Here is an 11,926-nt window from a genome sequence, read left to right on the forward strand (position 1 = left end):
TGTGTGTGTGTGTGTGTGTGTGTGTGTGTGTGTGTGTGTGTGTGTGTAGGTATATTTGTTTTTGTTTTGCTTTTTTTGTTGTTGTTTTTGTCAGTTAATTGGCTTTTTTGAGACAGGGTTTCTCTGTGTACTGTTGGCCTGGGGCTCACTGTGTAGACCAGACTGGCCTCACAGAGAACCACTTGTCTCTGCCTCTGAGCTTAAACGTGTGCACCACCATGCCTGGCTCTTGCTTATTATTATTAATTTTTAGAGATTTACTTTTATTTTGTGTGTATTTTGCCTGCATCTGTGTCTGTGTACCATTTGCATTCCTGACGCTGGTAGAGGGCAGAAGAAAGATGTCAGGTTCCCTGGAGCTGGAGCTGCAGATGGAAGTTAGCACCGCGCATGTGCTGGGAATCCAACCTGGGTCCTCTAGAAGTGCTGTTAACCTCTGTGACGTCTCTCCAGGCTGAATCCATTTGTGTTATCCCTGTCTTTAGTATTGAGCTAGACAGTAAACTCTAGAGTCTGGAGAGGAAAGTTGGCACGAAAAGTGAAAAACACAAAAGCCAGTCTGGTATCCTATGCCTGTAATCCTAGCACTCAGGAGTCTGAGTTCTGGCTAGCCTGGGCTACATCGCAACACCCCGGCTCATGAATAAACAACAAATGAATAAGGAAGGAAGAAAAGGCCGAATAAATAAACTAAGGAAAGCAAACAGCATCCTCCCATAGTCTCTGCTTCATTTCCTGTCTCCAGGTTCCTGCCTTAGCTTCTCTTGCTGATAGAGCATGTAAACCAAATAAACGCTTTCCTCCTCAAGTTGCTTTTGTTCATTATGTTTATCGAAGCAACAAAAAGCAAACTAGAACAGCTGAGAAGCTAATTTTCAACTATTTCCTCCCCCCCCAGCTGTAGGTTATTCCTGCTATAGGTGTTTGTTAAGAACTTTGAGCGGAGGAATGCATACCTAAGTGGCTGTATTAGGGTTCTCTAGAGAACTGAACTTATAGAGTGAAAGTACACACACACACACACACACACACACACACGCACATCGTAAGGCTTACAGGCTGTGGTCTAACTAGTCCAACAATTGCTATCTATTCACGGAACCCAGTATTTGTTCAGTCCTGGATGTCTCAGCTGGTCTTCATTATACGCCAGAATCCTGAGGGTTTTGTGCAGAATTCCTTTGCTGTAAGGTCGGTGAAGGAAAGGACTTGCCAGTTAGAGTGAGGGCGAGCAGGGCAAGAGAAAGAGCCTTCGTCTTGTTCCATGCCCTTTATATAGGCTGCCAGTAGAAAGTGTGGCCCAGGTTAAAGGTGGCTCTTCCCACTTCAAAGATTCAAATTAGAAGTGGGTCTTCCCACTTCAAATGATTTAATTAAGAAAATAAAAATCCCTCACGGGTGTGCCCAGCCATTTGGGTTTTTAGTTAATTCCAGATGTAGTCAAGTTAACAACCAAGAGTAACCATCACAGTGGCTGTCAGCATTTCAAGGACTTAGTGGAAGGGTGCCGTAACTGACCTGAGTCCTGGAAGTCCCAGGCAGATAGAGCTGTGTTGAGTGGTGCTGTACTTGGCTTCTCTCTGCAAGATCTCATATTTAAACCCAGGTTTTGATGGGCAAAGGAGGGCACTGAAAGTTCATTGGTGGATTTAAAGCTTATTTTTATTGTATATGTATGAGTGTTTTGCCTATGTGTATGTTCCATGTTTGTACAGTGCTGGAGGAGACTGGAGTCCTGTGGGTAAGCCTTCATGTAGGTGCTGGGAATCGAACCTGGGTCCTCTGAAAGAGCAGCCAGAGCTCTTAACCACAGATCCAGCTCTCCAGCAGTTAAGAAATTTCTCCTTTTCTGTGGTTAGGAATAGGGTTGACATCGGGAAGAGGTGACACACACCTTTAATCCCGGCACTATGAAGGCAGAGACAGATATATCTCTGAGTTTCAGGCCAGCCTGGTCCACAGAGTTCCAGAACAGCAGAACAGCCAGGGCTGTTGTTACACAGATAAACCTTGTCAAAAAAAAAAAAAAAAAGAAAAGGAATAGGAATGACAGATGGCCTTCATCTCTCTCAGTGGTTAAGAACATTTGTTACTGTACTAGAGGACCTATGTTCAATTCTCAGCAACCACATGGAACTCCAGTTCCACGGATCCAACACCATCTTTTGGCCTCCACAGGCATCAGGAGCACAGATATACTTGAAAGCAAAACACCCATATACATAAAAATATTTTTATAATTTTTAAAGTTAAAAATATATGAAATAAGGATTTGGAAGCCTAGAGAACCATGTCTCCTCAACAACTCTTTTTTTCAAGACAGGATTTCTCTGTGTGTAGTCCTGGCTGTTCTGGAATCACTCTGTAGACCAGGCTGGCCTCGAACTCACAGAGAACCTCTTGCTGCTGCCTCCCGAATGCTGGAATTAAAGGTGTGCGCCACCACTGCCTGGCTTCCCTCATCAACTCTTGTTCAGGATTGCTCTCTGATATCTGACCTTGGAGGACTGATGTTGGTCTGTTCTTCCTGTCTCTAGGGACCCAGCTGAAGCCTGGCCTGGGAGCCAGGATGGTGGCCCACAAAACCTTGCTGATATACCTAGGACTGCCTCTCTTCTTCCCAGGGGCCGTGGCCCAGCACCATGCCCCCCCTGGCTGCAGCCCGGACCTGGATCCCCTGTACTACAACCTTTGTGACCGCTCAGGGGCTTGGGGCATCGTCTTGGAGGCAGTGGCCGGGGCAGGCGTTGTCACCACATTTATGCTCACCATCATCCTCGTGGCCAGCGTCCCGTTTGTGGAGGACACTAAGAAGCGGAGCCCCCTGGGGACCCAGGTGTTCTTCCTGCTGGGCACCCTGGGCCTCTTCTGCCTTGTGTTCGCCTGCGTGGTTAAGCCTGACTTCTCCACCTGCGCCTCTCGACGCTTCCTCTTCGGGGTCTTGTTTGCCATCTGCTTCTCCTGCCTGGTAGCCCACGTCTTTGCCCTCAATTCTCTAGCCCGGAAGAACCATGGGCCCCGAGGCTGGGTGCTCTTCACCGTGGCCCTGCTACTCACCCTGGTGGAGGTCATTATCAACACTGAGTGGCTGATCATCACCCTGGTACGGGGAGGTGGCCAGGTCAACCCTCTGGGCAATGGCAATGGTACCGACTGGACCATGACCTCGCCCTGTGCCATCGCCAACACGGACTTTGTCATGGCGCTCATCTACGTAATGCTGCTGCTGTTGGGAGCCTTCCTAGGAGCCTGGCCCACCTTGTGTGGCCGCTTTAAGCGCTGGCGGAAGCACGGGGTCTTTGTGCTGCTTACCACAGCCATCTCCATTGCCATCTGGGTGGTATGGATTGTCATGTACACCTATGGCAATGAGCAGTACCATAGCCCCACCTGGGATGACCCCACACTGGCCATTGCCCTCGCTGCCAATGCTTGGATTTTTGTCCTCTTCTACGTCATCCCTGAGGTCTCCCAGGTGACCAAACCCAGCCCAGAACAGAGCTACCAGAGCGACATGTACCCTACCCGAGGTGTGGGCTACGAGACCATCCTGAAAGAGCAGACGAGCCAAAGCATGTTTGTGGAGAACAAGGCATTTTCTATGGATGAGCCAGCCTCAGGTGTGGCAAAGACTTTGTATTTGTCTTTGTGGGGGTGTGTATGTGTGCGTTGGGGTGTGCCTGTGTGTGAGACTAGACAGCATCTCATGTAGCTTAGGCTGATTTCGAACTCACTATGTAGCTGAGGCTGGCTCTTGATCAGCTGATCCTTCTCCCAGTTGCTGGGATTATAGCATGTGTCACCATTTCCAGCTTTTTATTTTGTTTAGCTTTTTGTTTTTCTAAACAGGGTTTCTGTTTTGGCCATCCTGGAACTTGCTCTGTAGACCAGGCTGGCCTTGAACTCACAGAGATCCTACTGCCTCTGCCTCCCTAGTGCTGGGTTAAAGATGTGAACCACCAACGTCCAGTTTCCCAGCTTTTTTTGTCGGACATTTCTTTCCTACCCTGTGGGTTCTGGAAACCAGACTCAGGTGGTCAGGTCTGGTGGCAAGTGCTTTTACCTGCCTGGGCCATCCTTTAACCTCATGCCTTTTACTGTAAGGTAGGGAGCCATTCCCTTAAAAAGAATGTAAGTTTCTGCTTTAAAGCCTCAGCATTCATGGATGGAATCTGTAGCTAGCTCAGTGGTAGTAGACCCAAGCCCCTGGTTCTGTTTCCAGCACCACAAAGAGCACTCATGATGGCCCATATTGGCCTCAGTGGTGCCTTTTTTTTTTCTCCCCCCCCCCCTTTGGTTTTTCAAGACAGGGTTTCTCTGTATAACAGTGCCCTGGCTGTCCCTGTGCTCACTTTGTAGACTAGGCTAGCCAAGAACTCACAAAGATCCACCTACCTCTGCATCCAGAGTGCTGGGATTAAAGGTGTGCACCACCACGCCGGCACATTCTTTAACTATAAGGAATGCTATGCTAGCGTTTATCAGAAATCTGGGCTCTGTGCTAAGACACAGGGTCTTGTGCCGCATAAGTTGCAGCCCCCTCCGGCATGACCGGAGCTCTGCAGAACCCCAGCTGTTTGTGTTGATTAGGATGGGTGGGGGCTTTAGACTCCCGGTTATCACATGGCTCTGGCGTCCCTGGCAGAAATTCAATGGGAGGCAATGAACATTGTAGAATCAGAAATCCTACGGTCTTCTGTGCACATCTTGTGGGCCTCATCCTGCTTTGTGGAAAGCGGTGACACATACATAATTTGTGATCTCACTCCATCGGGATGACTGCTTTCCCCACACTGGGGTTGCTTCTGCCGAATAGAGGCATTAAGGGTCATTAAGGAAGTCAGAAAGAGGGACTAGGCAGGCACCGGGAGGAGCAGTGAACCCTGCCTCCCTCACTCCCAACCCTACCCCCATCTCCACCTCATCCCCACCCTCACCCTCACCCCCACCCCACCCCCATGGCCTCTCCTAGCTCCATATCAGGCCAGAGAGTTCCTAGTCCTTCTCTCTCTTTTCATGGAGAAATTTCTAGACTGTAAGATTTTTATTTATTTCATTTTTTTTTTTCCAAAAAGGGAAAATCAATAACATGAGGAGCACTAAGGAGCACTAACTCCAGCACTTAGGAGTCCTGTGTAGGCTTTGGTCCCAAAGCTCTGCAGGAGTCAGCAGAATTCTGTATGCCCGGGCCCCTCAGGAAGGCCTTTTCCTGGGCCACAGGGCTAGCTAGCAGCACTCCTCAGATACCACAGTGGTGCCCAGCAGTGTGGATCAAACAGGAAGCCCACCAGACAGTTCAGAGAGTTCCATACCTCTCTGGGTACTAGCCAGGGGGCCCCAGGATGGGCAGAGCTCCAAGTTCCCTGGCTGGGCTCTTTGTGGCTGCAAAGTGGCACTAGCAGCCACCCGTGCCCTGTGACGACACGGACGTATAAAGAGCTGTGGGGTCTCAGCTGTACTTGCCCTTGTGCCTGGCAGTGGGTCCGTAGTGGCAGAGGCGGGAACTGGAGGCTGGCCATCTTGGAAGGCAGCCGAAGGCCCATGTGTCCCTCTTGGCCTCTGGCCCTGAGGGTAGATAGGGATGTGAAGGTTGCTGACAGCGTGTTTTTTCTGAGCTATGGGGAGAGGAGGGGTGTCCCATAATGCTGGGAGCCAAGCAGGGCTTTTCTGTACACCTAATCAAAAGAGCCCCAGGCATGGGAGAGCAAGCAGGTCCACGGTCTCACTAGCAGGTCACCCAGACTCCTGGGCCCGGTGTTACACCAGGGCCTCAAGGCCCTGCTTTCCAATTCGTGGGAGAGTTGCTTGGTCTATGGGAGTGAAGCAGAAGAGAGTCCAGAAATCTTCAAAACTGAGCTTCTTTTTCCCCACAGCAAAGAGACCGGTGTCACCTTACAGTGGCTACAATGGACAGCTGCTGACCAGCGTGTACCAGCCCACCGAGATGGCCCTGATGCACAAAGGCCCGGTGAGTGGGTCCCTCAGGTCCCTGTGACTTGACCGATAGCCACAGAGCCGAGCCTCATCTTCTGGGAGACAGGCATTGGGGTATGACCAGCTTCTGGGGGCATCAACCCTGGGGCCTCCCTGCACCACCGGCATCCCCCACAGCCCCAGGCCCAGGCATGGTAGCACATATCTGTAATTCTAGCACTTGGGAAGTGGAAGCAGGAGGCCCAGGGGTTTAAGGACAGTTGTTAGCTACAGCTTGCACCACCAGCCTGGGCTACATGAGACCTTATTTGCATGCCTGGCCATCAAGAGTTGACCTTTATACCTCTCCTGGGCTCTGGGAGCGAATATTCCATTAGCCAGAGGCGCGGTGGGAACAGGAAGGAGGTGGGATGGATTCCCACTCCATATATGTTCCTCCTCTCTGCCGGCAGCGGTTGCCAGAGAGGTCAGCGACCTGCCTTGGCAGGATTCTGAGAACAGGAAGCCAGGAGGTCAGCGGGGGTGCTGTTCCCATCCCTTCCCCACCTCCCGGGCTGGGAGCAGGGGGTGGCTGGTGTGTCTGAGACTTCCAGCCCCAGCTTTCTGCCAAGTGTGAAGCTGTACGCAGGAACAGCAGCGCTGGGCCGTTTCCCTTCATTCCACGAGCAGAGGCTACCTCTCTGCCCCCAGCCTCTCTCCCAGTTTGGAGGGTGAGCTGTACTGGGCTGCTGTTTCTGCTCAGTTCTCACACCCCAGAGTGAGCAGCAATTGAGAACTTGCCGAAAATGCAGATTGGGTCTGAGGTGGGACAGAGTACTGTGACTTCTGTGTTGGTGGGGGTGGGGGCTGTTGACATCATCTGGTAGTTTGGCTTCCACCTAGAAGGGAGTAACTCCCCAAGGCATATCTACAGGGACCTTCAGGGCTTTCCCATCCCAGTAGTTAAACATTTGACAGCCTGTCTCAGGGTGGGCCCCAGCTAGGGGTGGAGCTCAGCTGGGGGGGTGGGGCTTGACAAACAGTTCTGTTAATTTTGGTGCATTCCCGTGTTGAAGCTCCCAGATAGATGTGTCCTAGACAACAGGGAGGGGTTGGATGTTCCAGTAAGTGGGACCCCTCCCACTCCCCCAACACACACAGGTGGGAAGGGCACCCAGATCTGAAAAGACAACTGCTAGCTTGGGGTCCTGGGAGCCCCAAAGCTTTGGTGGTAACATCTGTCTTCTACTGTGATAAGAGAGGTGGGACCATCCCAGGAGGTCACATTCCTTCCTGGTAGAACATTTGGGGCCGGATTCCTAGGTCAGAGTTAATATGAACCAGGACCTACCAGAAGGGTAACCAGGTATTGCAGTGACATTTTGGAGACTCAAGTAAGACATTGGAGGAAGGGATCCTGTGAATGGTAGCAGTCAGGCAGTACTAGCTTGGTGCAGCAGTCTCTCCATGGGACCCAAGGTTTCCTCAAGGACCTAGGAGCAGGCACTCAGGGACAGGGTCTCCTGGGAAGCCCCAAGGTGGCCAGGGACTTTCATCCATGCTTGAAAGGCCAGTCCTCTCTTTCCAGAGGTAGGGTCATGCTTCCCAATGTGGCGGCAAGGCCTTGGCGGAGCCGGGGTGGAGCTGTCAAGAAGTGGGAACTGGCAGGCACAGCCCTGCAGGAAGCTGGGTGTTTGCACCTTTGCCCTGGCGGAACCTGGCTCCTGATCCCCTGACTGTGAGACCGCCTGTTCTTCCTTCCAGTCTGAAGGCGCTTATGATGTCATCCTCCCACGGGCCACCGCCAACAGCCAGGTGATGGGCAGTGCCAACTCAACCCTGCGAGCCGAAGACATGTACATGGTCCAGAGCCACCAGGTGGCCACACCACCGAAAGACAGCAAGATCTCTCAGGTCTTTAGAAACCCCTATGTGTGGGACTGAGGCAGCCGCCCTGGTCAGAAGGAAGTGGGTGGATTTAGAGGGGGTGCTCAGGACCTGGCTTGGGTGAGGGACCACTAGGGACCCTTGCTCTGTGGCTCCCCCCCCACTGGCTCAGGGTAGCTTGTGCCTCAGGTTCAGGTCCCCTGATCTGAGCATCCCCTGATGTTCGGGTGGGTATCCTGGGGGGCCCTCCCACTCAGTATTTGTGGAGTCCAGGTGCCTGCCTTGTTTCATGCCGGGGCCCCTCTGGTGATGTACTCCATCCAAATAGTGTTCTGCTTGGGGTGGTGGCTGGTCTCGAGGCTACACTTTCTGGTGACACTTTCAGCCTCCAGCGAGCTCAGAAGGAATGCCTTGAGCTGAACCCTGCTCCTCTGTGAGGAGCAAGGGTGCCTAATAAACATTTCTGCTTTGTTAACTCTTGCTCTAGGCTTGTGATTTCTGACTGAGTTCTCACCTCCTGTAATTTCTTCCTTTCTCTGTGGGGATCAGTGGGCCCCTCTTTCCTCACATTCAGTTCTCAGGGCTCATGCTTCTTGGGTCTCAGGTAGTAAGGGGCTGGTACCTCCTCTGGGGCAGGGCTCTCTGGTATATCTGCCATTGATTGGCATCAGAATGATCATCTGGGTTCTTCTTGTCTGGGATGGAGCTCTGCACCAGGAGTGTCTGACCTGGCTCTCATTTTCCATGCCTATATTCAGAGACAGAAGTTGGAAGGCAGACCCACCAGTGGGGAGTTCTAGGGGGTCAGCTCACCTTGGCCTCTCCCACAGGAAGTTAGTATACTTTAGAGGGTGAGGCGGACCTCCATCCTGCTCCAGGCTCTGAGATCATGCTTCATAAGAGTGAGTGGGATGGCTTAGCGTGGGCCTGAGCTGTTCATAAAGACAAGGCTGTCAGGCCAGGTCCTGGTTGGTTCAAGGGTCACAGCATTCATGTGCTTACAATTTAGGAATCAGTAAAAGTGTTTCTTCAACAGCTCAGGCTCATCTCCATGGCTGGTGGGACATGTTAGGGGGTGGGAAAGGATGACATCGGGACAAGATCAGTCTTTCCTTCCATTTCCAGAGCCAAAATCTCAGAAAGCTATCACTTGAGGATTATATGGAACCTTAGTTGTATGGCCTCAGAGCCTCTAGGTGGCTAGACCAAAACTGGACAGATTGACATCCCAGCTTTTGTTCTTGACCCTTCCTGGGATATGCTAGACCAGTGGCCTGGGCTCTGAGCTGCCTCTGTTCCTAATGGATAGCACAATGTTCTGGCCCTTGGATGCCAGATCCAGGTTCTTCAAGGGGACTTAAGAGCCAGGCTTGGGAGTGTTTATCTGCAACTAGCCACAAGCTATTTTCTGACATCAGTTGTAAGGGGGGAAAGGGGGGAAAAAAGGTTATTGGAACAAAACTCCAGACTTCTCCCAAACTTCTGTATTTAGATTGTATCACTCCCTGAGGACTTAGACTTTTTTCTCTCTTTTTTCTGTTTTTAGTACAATCCAGGACGTGGGCTTTGAGCAGCAGTGTCCCTCCCTTTTGACTCTTGTTCTTTCTGGTTACTTTAGGATCAGTCCCCGAAAAATAAAACGAGATGGTAGATGCCCTCTTCCCTGGACCACACCTCATCCGGATACCCTCATTGCTCTGCATCCAGCTGAGCAGGGCCCAGCAGCTATCCCACCTTTGTCCTTGGAGCTGGGAGGGACCAGAGGCCACCAATCTGAAGCAGTGGACTGAGTGGGGACCTTGAGATAGGCATGCGACTGGTGCTCAGAGAGCTACCTACCCCCTTGCCCATCCCAGCCTCCTGGTGCCCAAGTGACTGCAGCTACAGGGAGCTAAATATTGACTACCATCTCCTGCCTTAACTCGTGCCCCAAGTCACAGAATCTGTGTCCCCATGCGGTTCTCCAGGTGGTTCTTGTCCGGCTGTGAACATTGGCTGTGTGACACTACTGCCTCGACACTGGACCTTCTTGGCCATCAATGTGCCACACAAATGCACGTCAGATGGATCTTTGTGAGTCTGTGGAGACAAGCCACACAGGAGTTGTCCCTTGCCCTACTCAGGGCCTTCTGCCACCTGCTAGACTGTGGAAGGTCACCAGCTAAGGGCAGAGCCCAGGTTGGGAAGGCTGCTTCTCATGACCTGAGGGCCCCAGGTCCTGGCGCCTTTGCACCTGGACCGAGTCTACCACACCTTTGGCGGGTTGTGTCCCATCACCAGGGCAGGACCACTTTACCTGTTCTGTCCTCCCCGCTGGCCGGCACCACTCGGAATGGGAGTCACAACACTCGTCCCAACTGGGATGCTTTCATTGTCCAGTACTGCCGCACAGAGAACCCACACAAGAGTTGAAGAGCTAGCGGGCCACTTTGGTGCTTAGGGCTTTGCACCATTTATGTACCTCAGTTAGCACCCCCACCCCCGGCCACATCCCCACAGTCTGCTCCTGGCTTCGGTACTGGCTCCCAGGATAGCTCCTGGGTCAGCTGCACTTGTGGATATCTCTGAATTACCTAGACCTCACAGGTTCTGGAGGTCCCTGGACGTGTGGTTGGAGTCTGGGGCCACCCTTAGGAGATGCTGGGTGGGAGTCAGGGCTGTGTTCTCAGGGTGATTTGCCCCTTTCCTGTGTCAGACTTGGTGGGGTGTGTGGTCCAGGACTGCAGATTGCTTGTGGAAAGATGTCTAAGTTTCTACCTCCGCTTGGGCAGCAGATGTCCTCAGGACGCCTGGACCTGCCCTGCTACTTTCATCACTAGTGGAGCCTCTAGTGTCCTTGGCCTTAGGACATGTACCTGAGGGAGCCTGATGGCCACCCAGGTCAGAGAGGTCCATTTCCAGGCCTGCGAGCTGCTGACACCAATGACTAAGATGGCCATAGTCCAGACCCTGGAACCAAGATCTCCACACCATTGTCCTTTGTTCTACCCTGGGATACCAGACAGAGCTTCCTCCTCCGTGGCCCCCCTAAGTGTGCCCTGGAGCCTGGCTCTTAGCCCAGCACTACTCAGTGCAAGTGTAGAGGTAAAGATGAGCAGCTTCCCAGGAAGGCACCCCGGCTTAGTGCTTAGCCCTCATGCTGTCCTCAGCAGCCTGTGCCTTTTAGCATTGAGTGAAAGGTCCCCCAGAGTAGGACTGTACCTCCAAATGTGGCTCCTCCTGCCTTGACCTCTCTGTTGAGTGAGCACCAGGTGCCTCAGTGTGCAGCGTGTGACGGGTGTGGCTGTGTTCATAGCCCAAGTTCTGCCCGCAGTGAGGCTGAGGAATGATGGGCCCCTCCTGGAAGATGCCGGCCTGCCTGGACCCAGAAGTTCCCACCGGTTACCCTGTGCCTTCCAGTTCCGGTTCCAGTGGAGAAGCACATTTTTTAAGGAGGGTTGGGGACCTCCTAGTTTACAGCTTTGTGTCACAGACAAGCCTTGAGTGGGAGAGGAGTAGGCCCAGGCCTGGTTCAAGTTCACTACTTGCAGGCAAATAACCTTGGTAGGTGTCACAGCAAACGCTGTTACATCTTGTAGCGGATGTAAATGGGAGGTTCAACTTTGTAACTACTCAGAATTAAATGGCTGCCCTTTGTGTGTCAGGGGTCACTGGCTCTGTGTTTCTGTGTGTTCCTAAGGGATTGTGGGATGTCTGTCAGCTGGCCTGCCTGCCTCGGACTCCTCATCCTCCAAGTCTATCTATACCAGCAACAGCTGTTTGATTCCAACAACTTCTCTTTGGTTAGAGACTTTAAGGGAGGAAACCAGGCCTCCCAACACAGTGCATTCTCAGCTTGGTGTTGTGAGCCTTTAATCAAGTACTTTGGAAGACAGAGGCAGGCAGAGCTTTGTGAGTTCCAGGCCAGCCAGGGCTACCTAATGAGAAGGAAAAAACAAACATTGAATTCTTAACCAGCCAAGCACAAAGACAAATGGTTCCCACACAAGCTGTAGGAGGGATAGGGTGGGAAAGGGGACACCTCAGATAACAATCCAGCTATGCCTGGCCTGGGGAGGCAGGGGCACAGCCCGTTTCATCTTCATAAAATGCTTTGTTCACAGAAAGGCTCACTGGGCCAGGGATG

At 52.2% G+C, this 11,926-nt stretch overlaps 1 protein-coding gene across 4 annotated transcripts in view; it reads left to right on the plus strand.

Annotated features, from left to right (window-relative positions):
• The window catches only part of Gprc5c (G protein-coupled receptor class C group 5 member C), a 19,335-nt gene extending 7,880 nt beyond the window's left edge, over positions 1 to 11,455 (plus strand). For all 4 annotated transcript variants that reach the window (XM_055592391.1, XM_055592393.1, XM_055592394.1 and 1 more), the window contains exons 2-5: positions 2,538 to 3,620; positions 5,874 to 5,968; positions 7,678 to 7,827; positions 9,419 to 11,455. In XM_055592391.1, the coding sequence (XP_055448366.1) occupies positions 2,538 to 3,620; positions 5,874 to 5,968; positions 7,678 to 7,827; positions 9,419 to 9,451 (1,361 nt within the window). In that variant the 3' untranslated portion in view covers positions 9,452 to 11,455. The remainder of the gene's footprint in view (positions 1 to 2,537; positions 3,621 to 5,873; positions 5,969 to 7,677; positions 7,828 to 9,418) is intronic.
• The last annotated feature ends 471 nt before the right edge of the window (positions 11,456 to 11,926 follow it).

This window comes from Psammomys obesus, unplaced genomic scaffold (assembly GCF_907164565.1).
Source record: "Psammomys obesus unplaced genomic scaffold, mPsaObe1.curated_primary_1811, whole genome shotgun sequence".
Classification (NCBI taxonomy): Eukaryota; Metazoa; Chordata; class Mammalia; order Rodentia; family Muridae; genus Psammomys; species Psammomys obesus.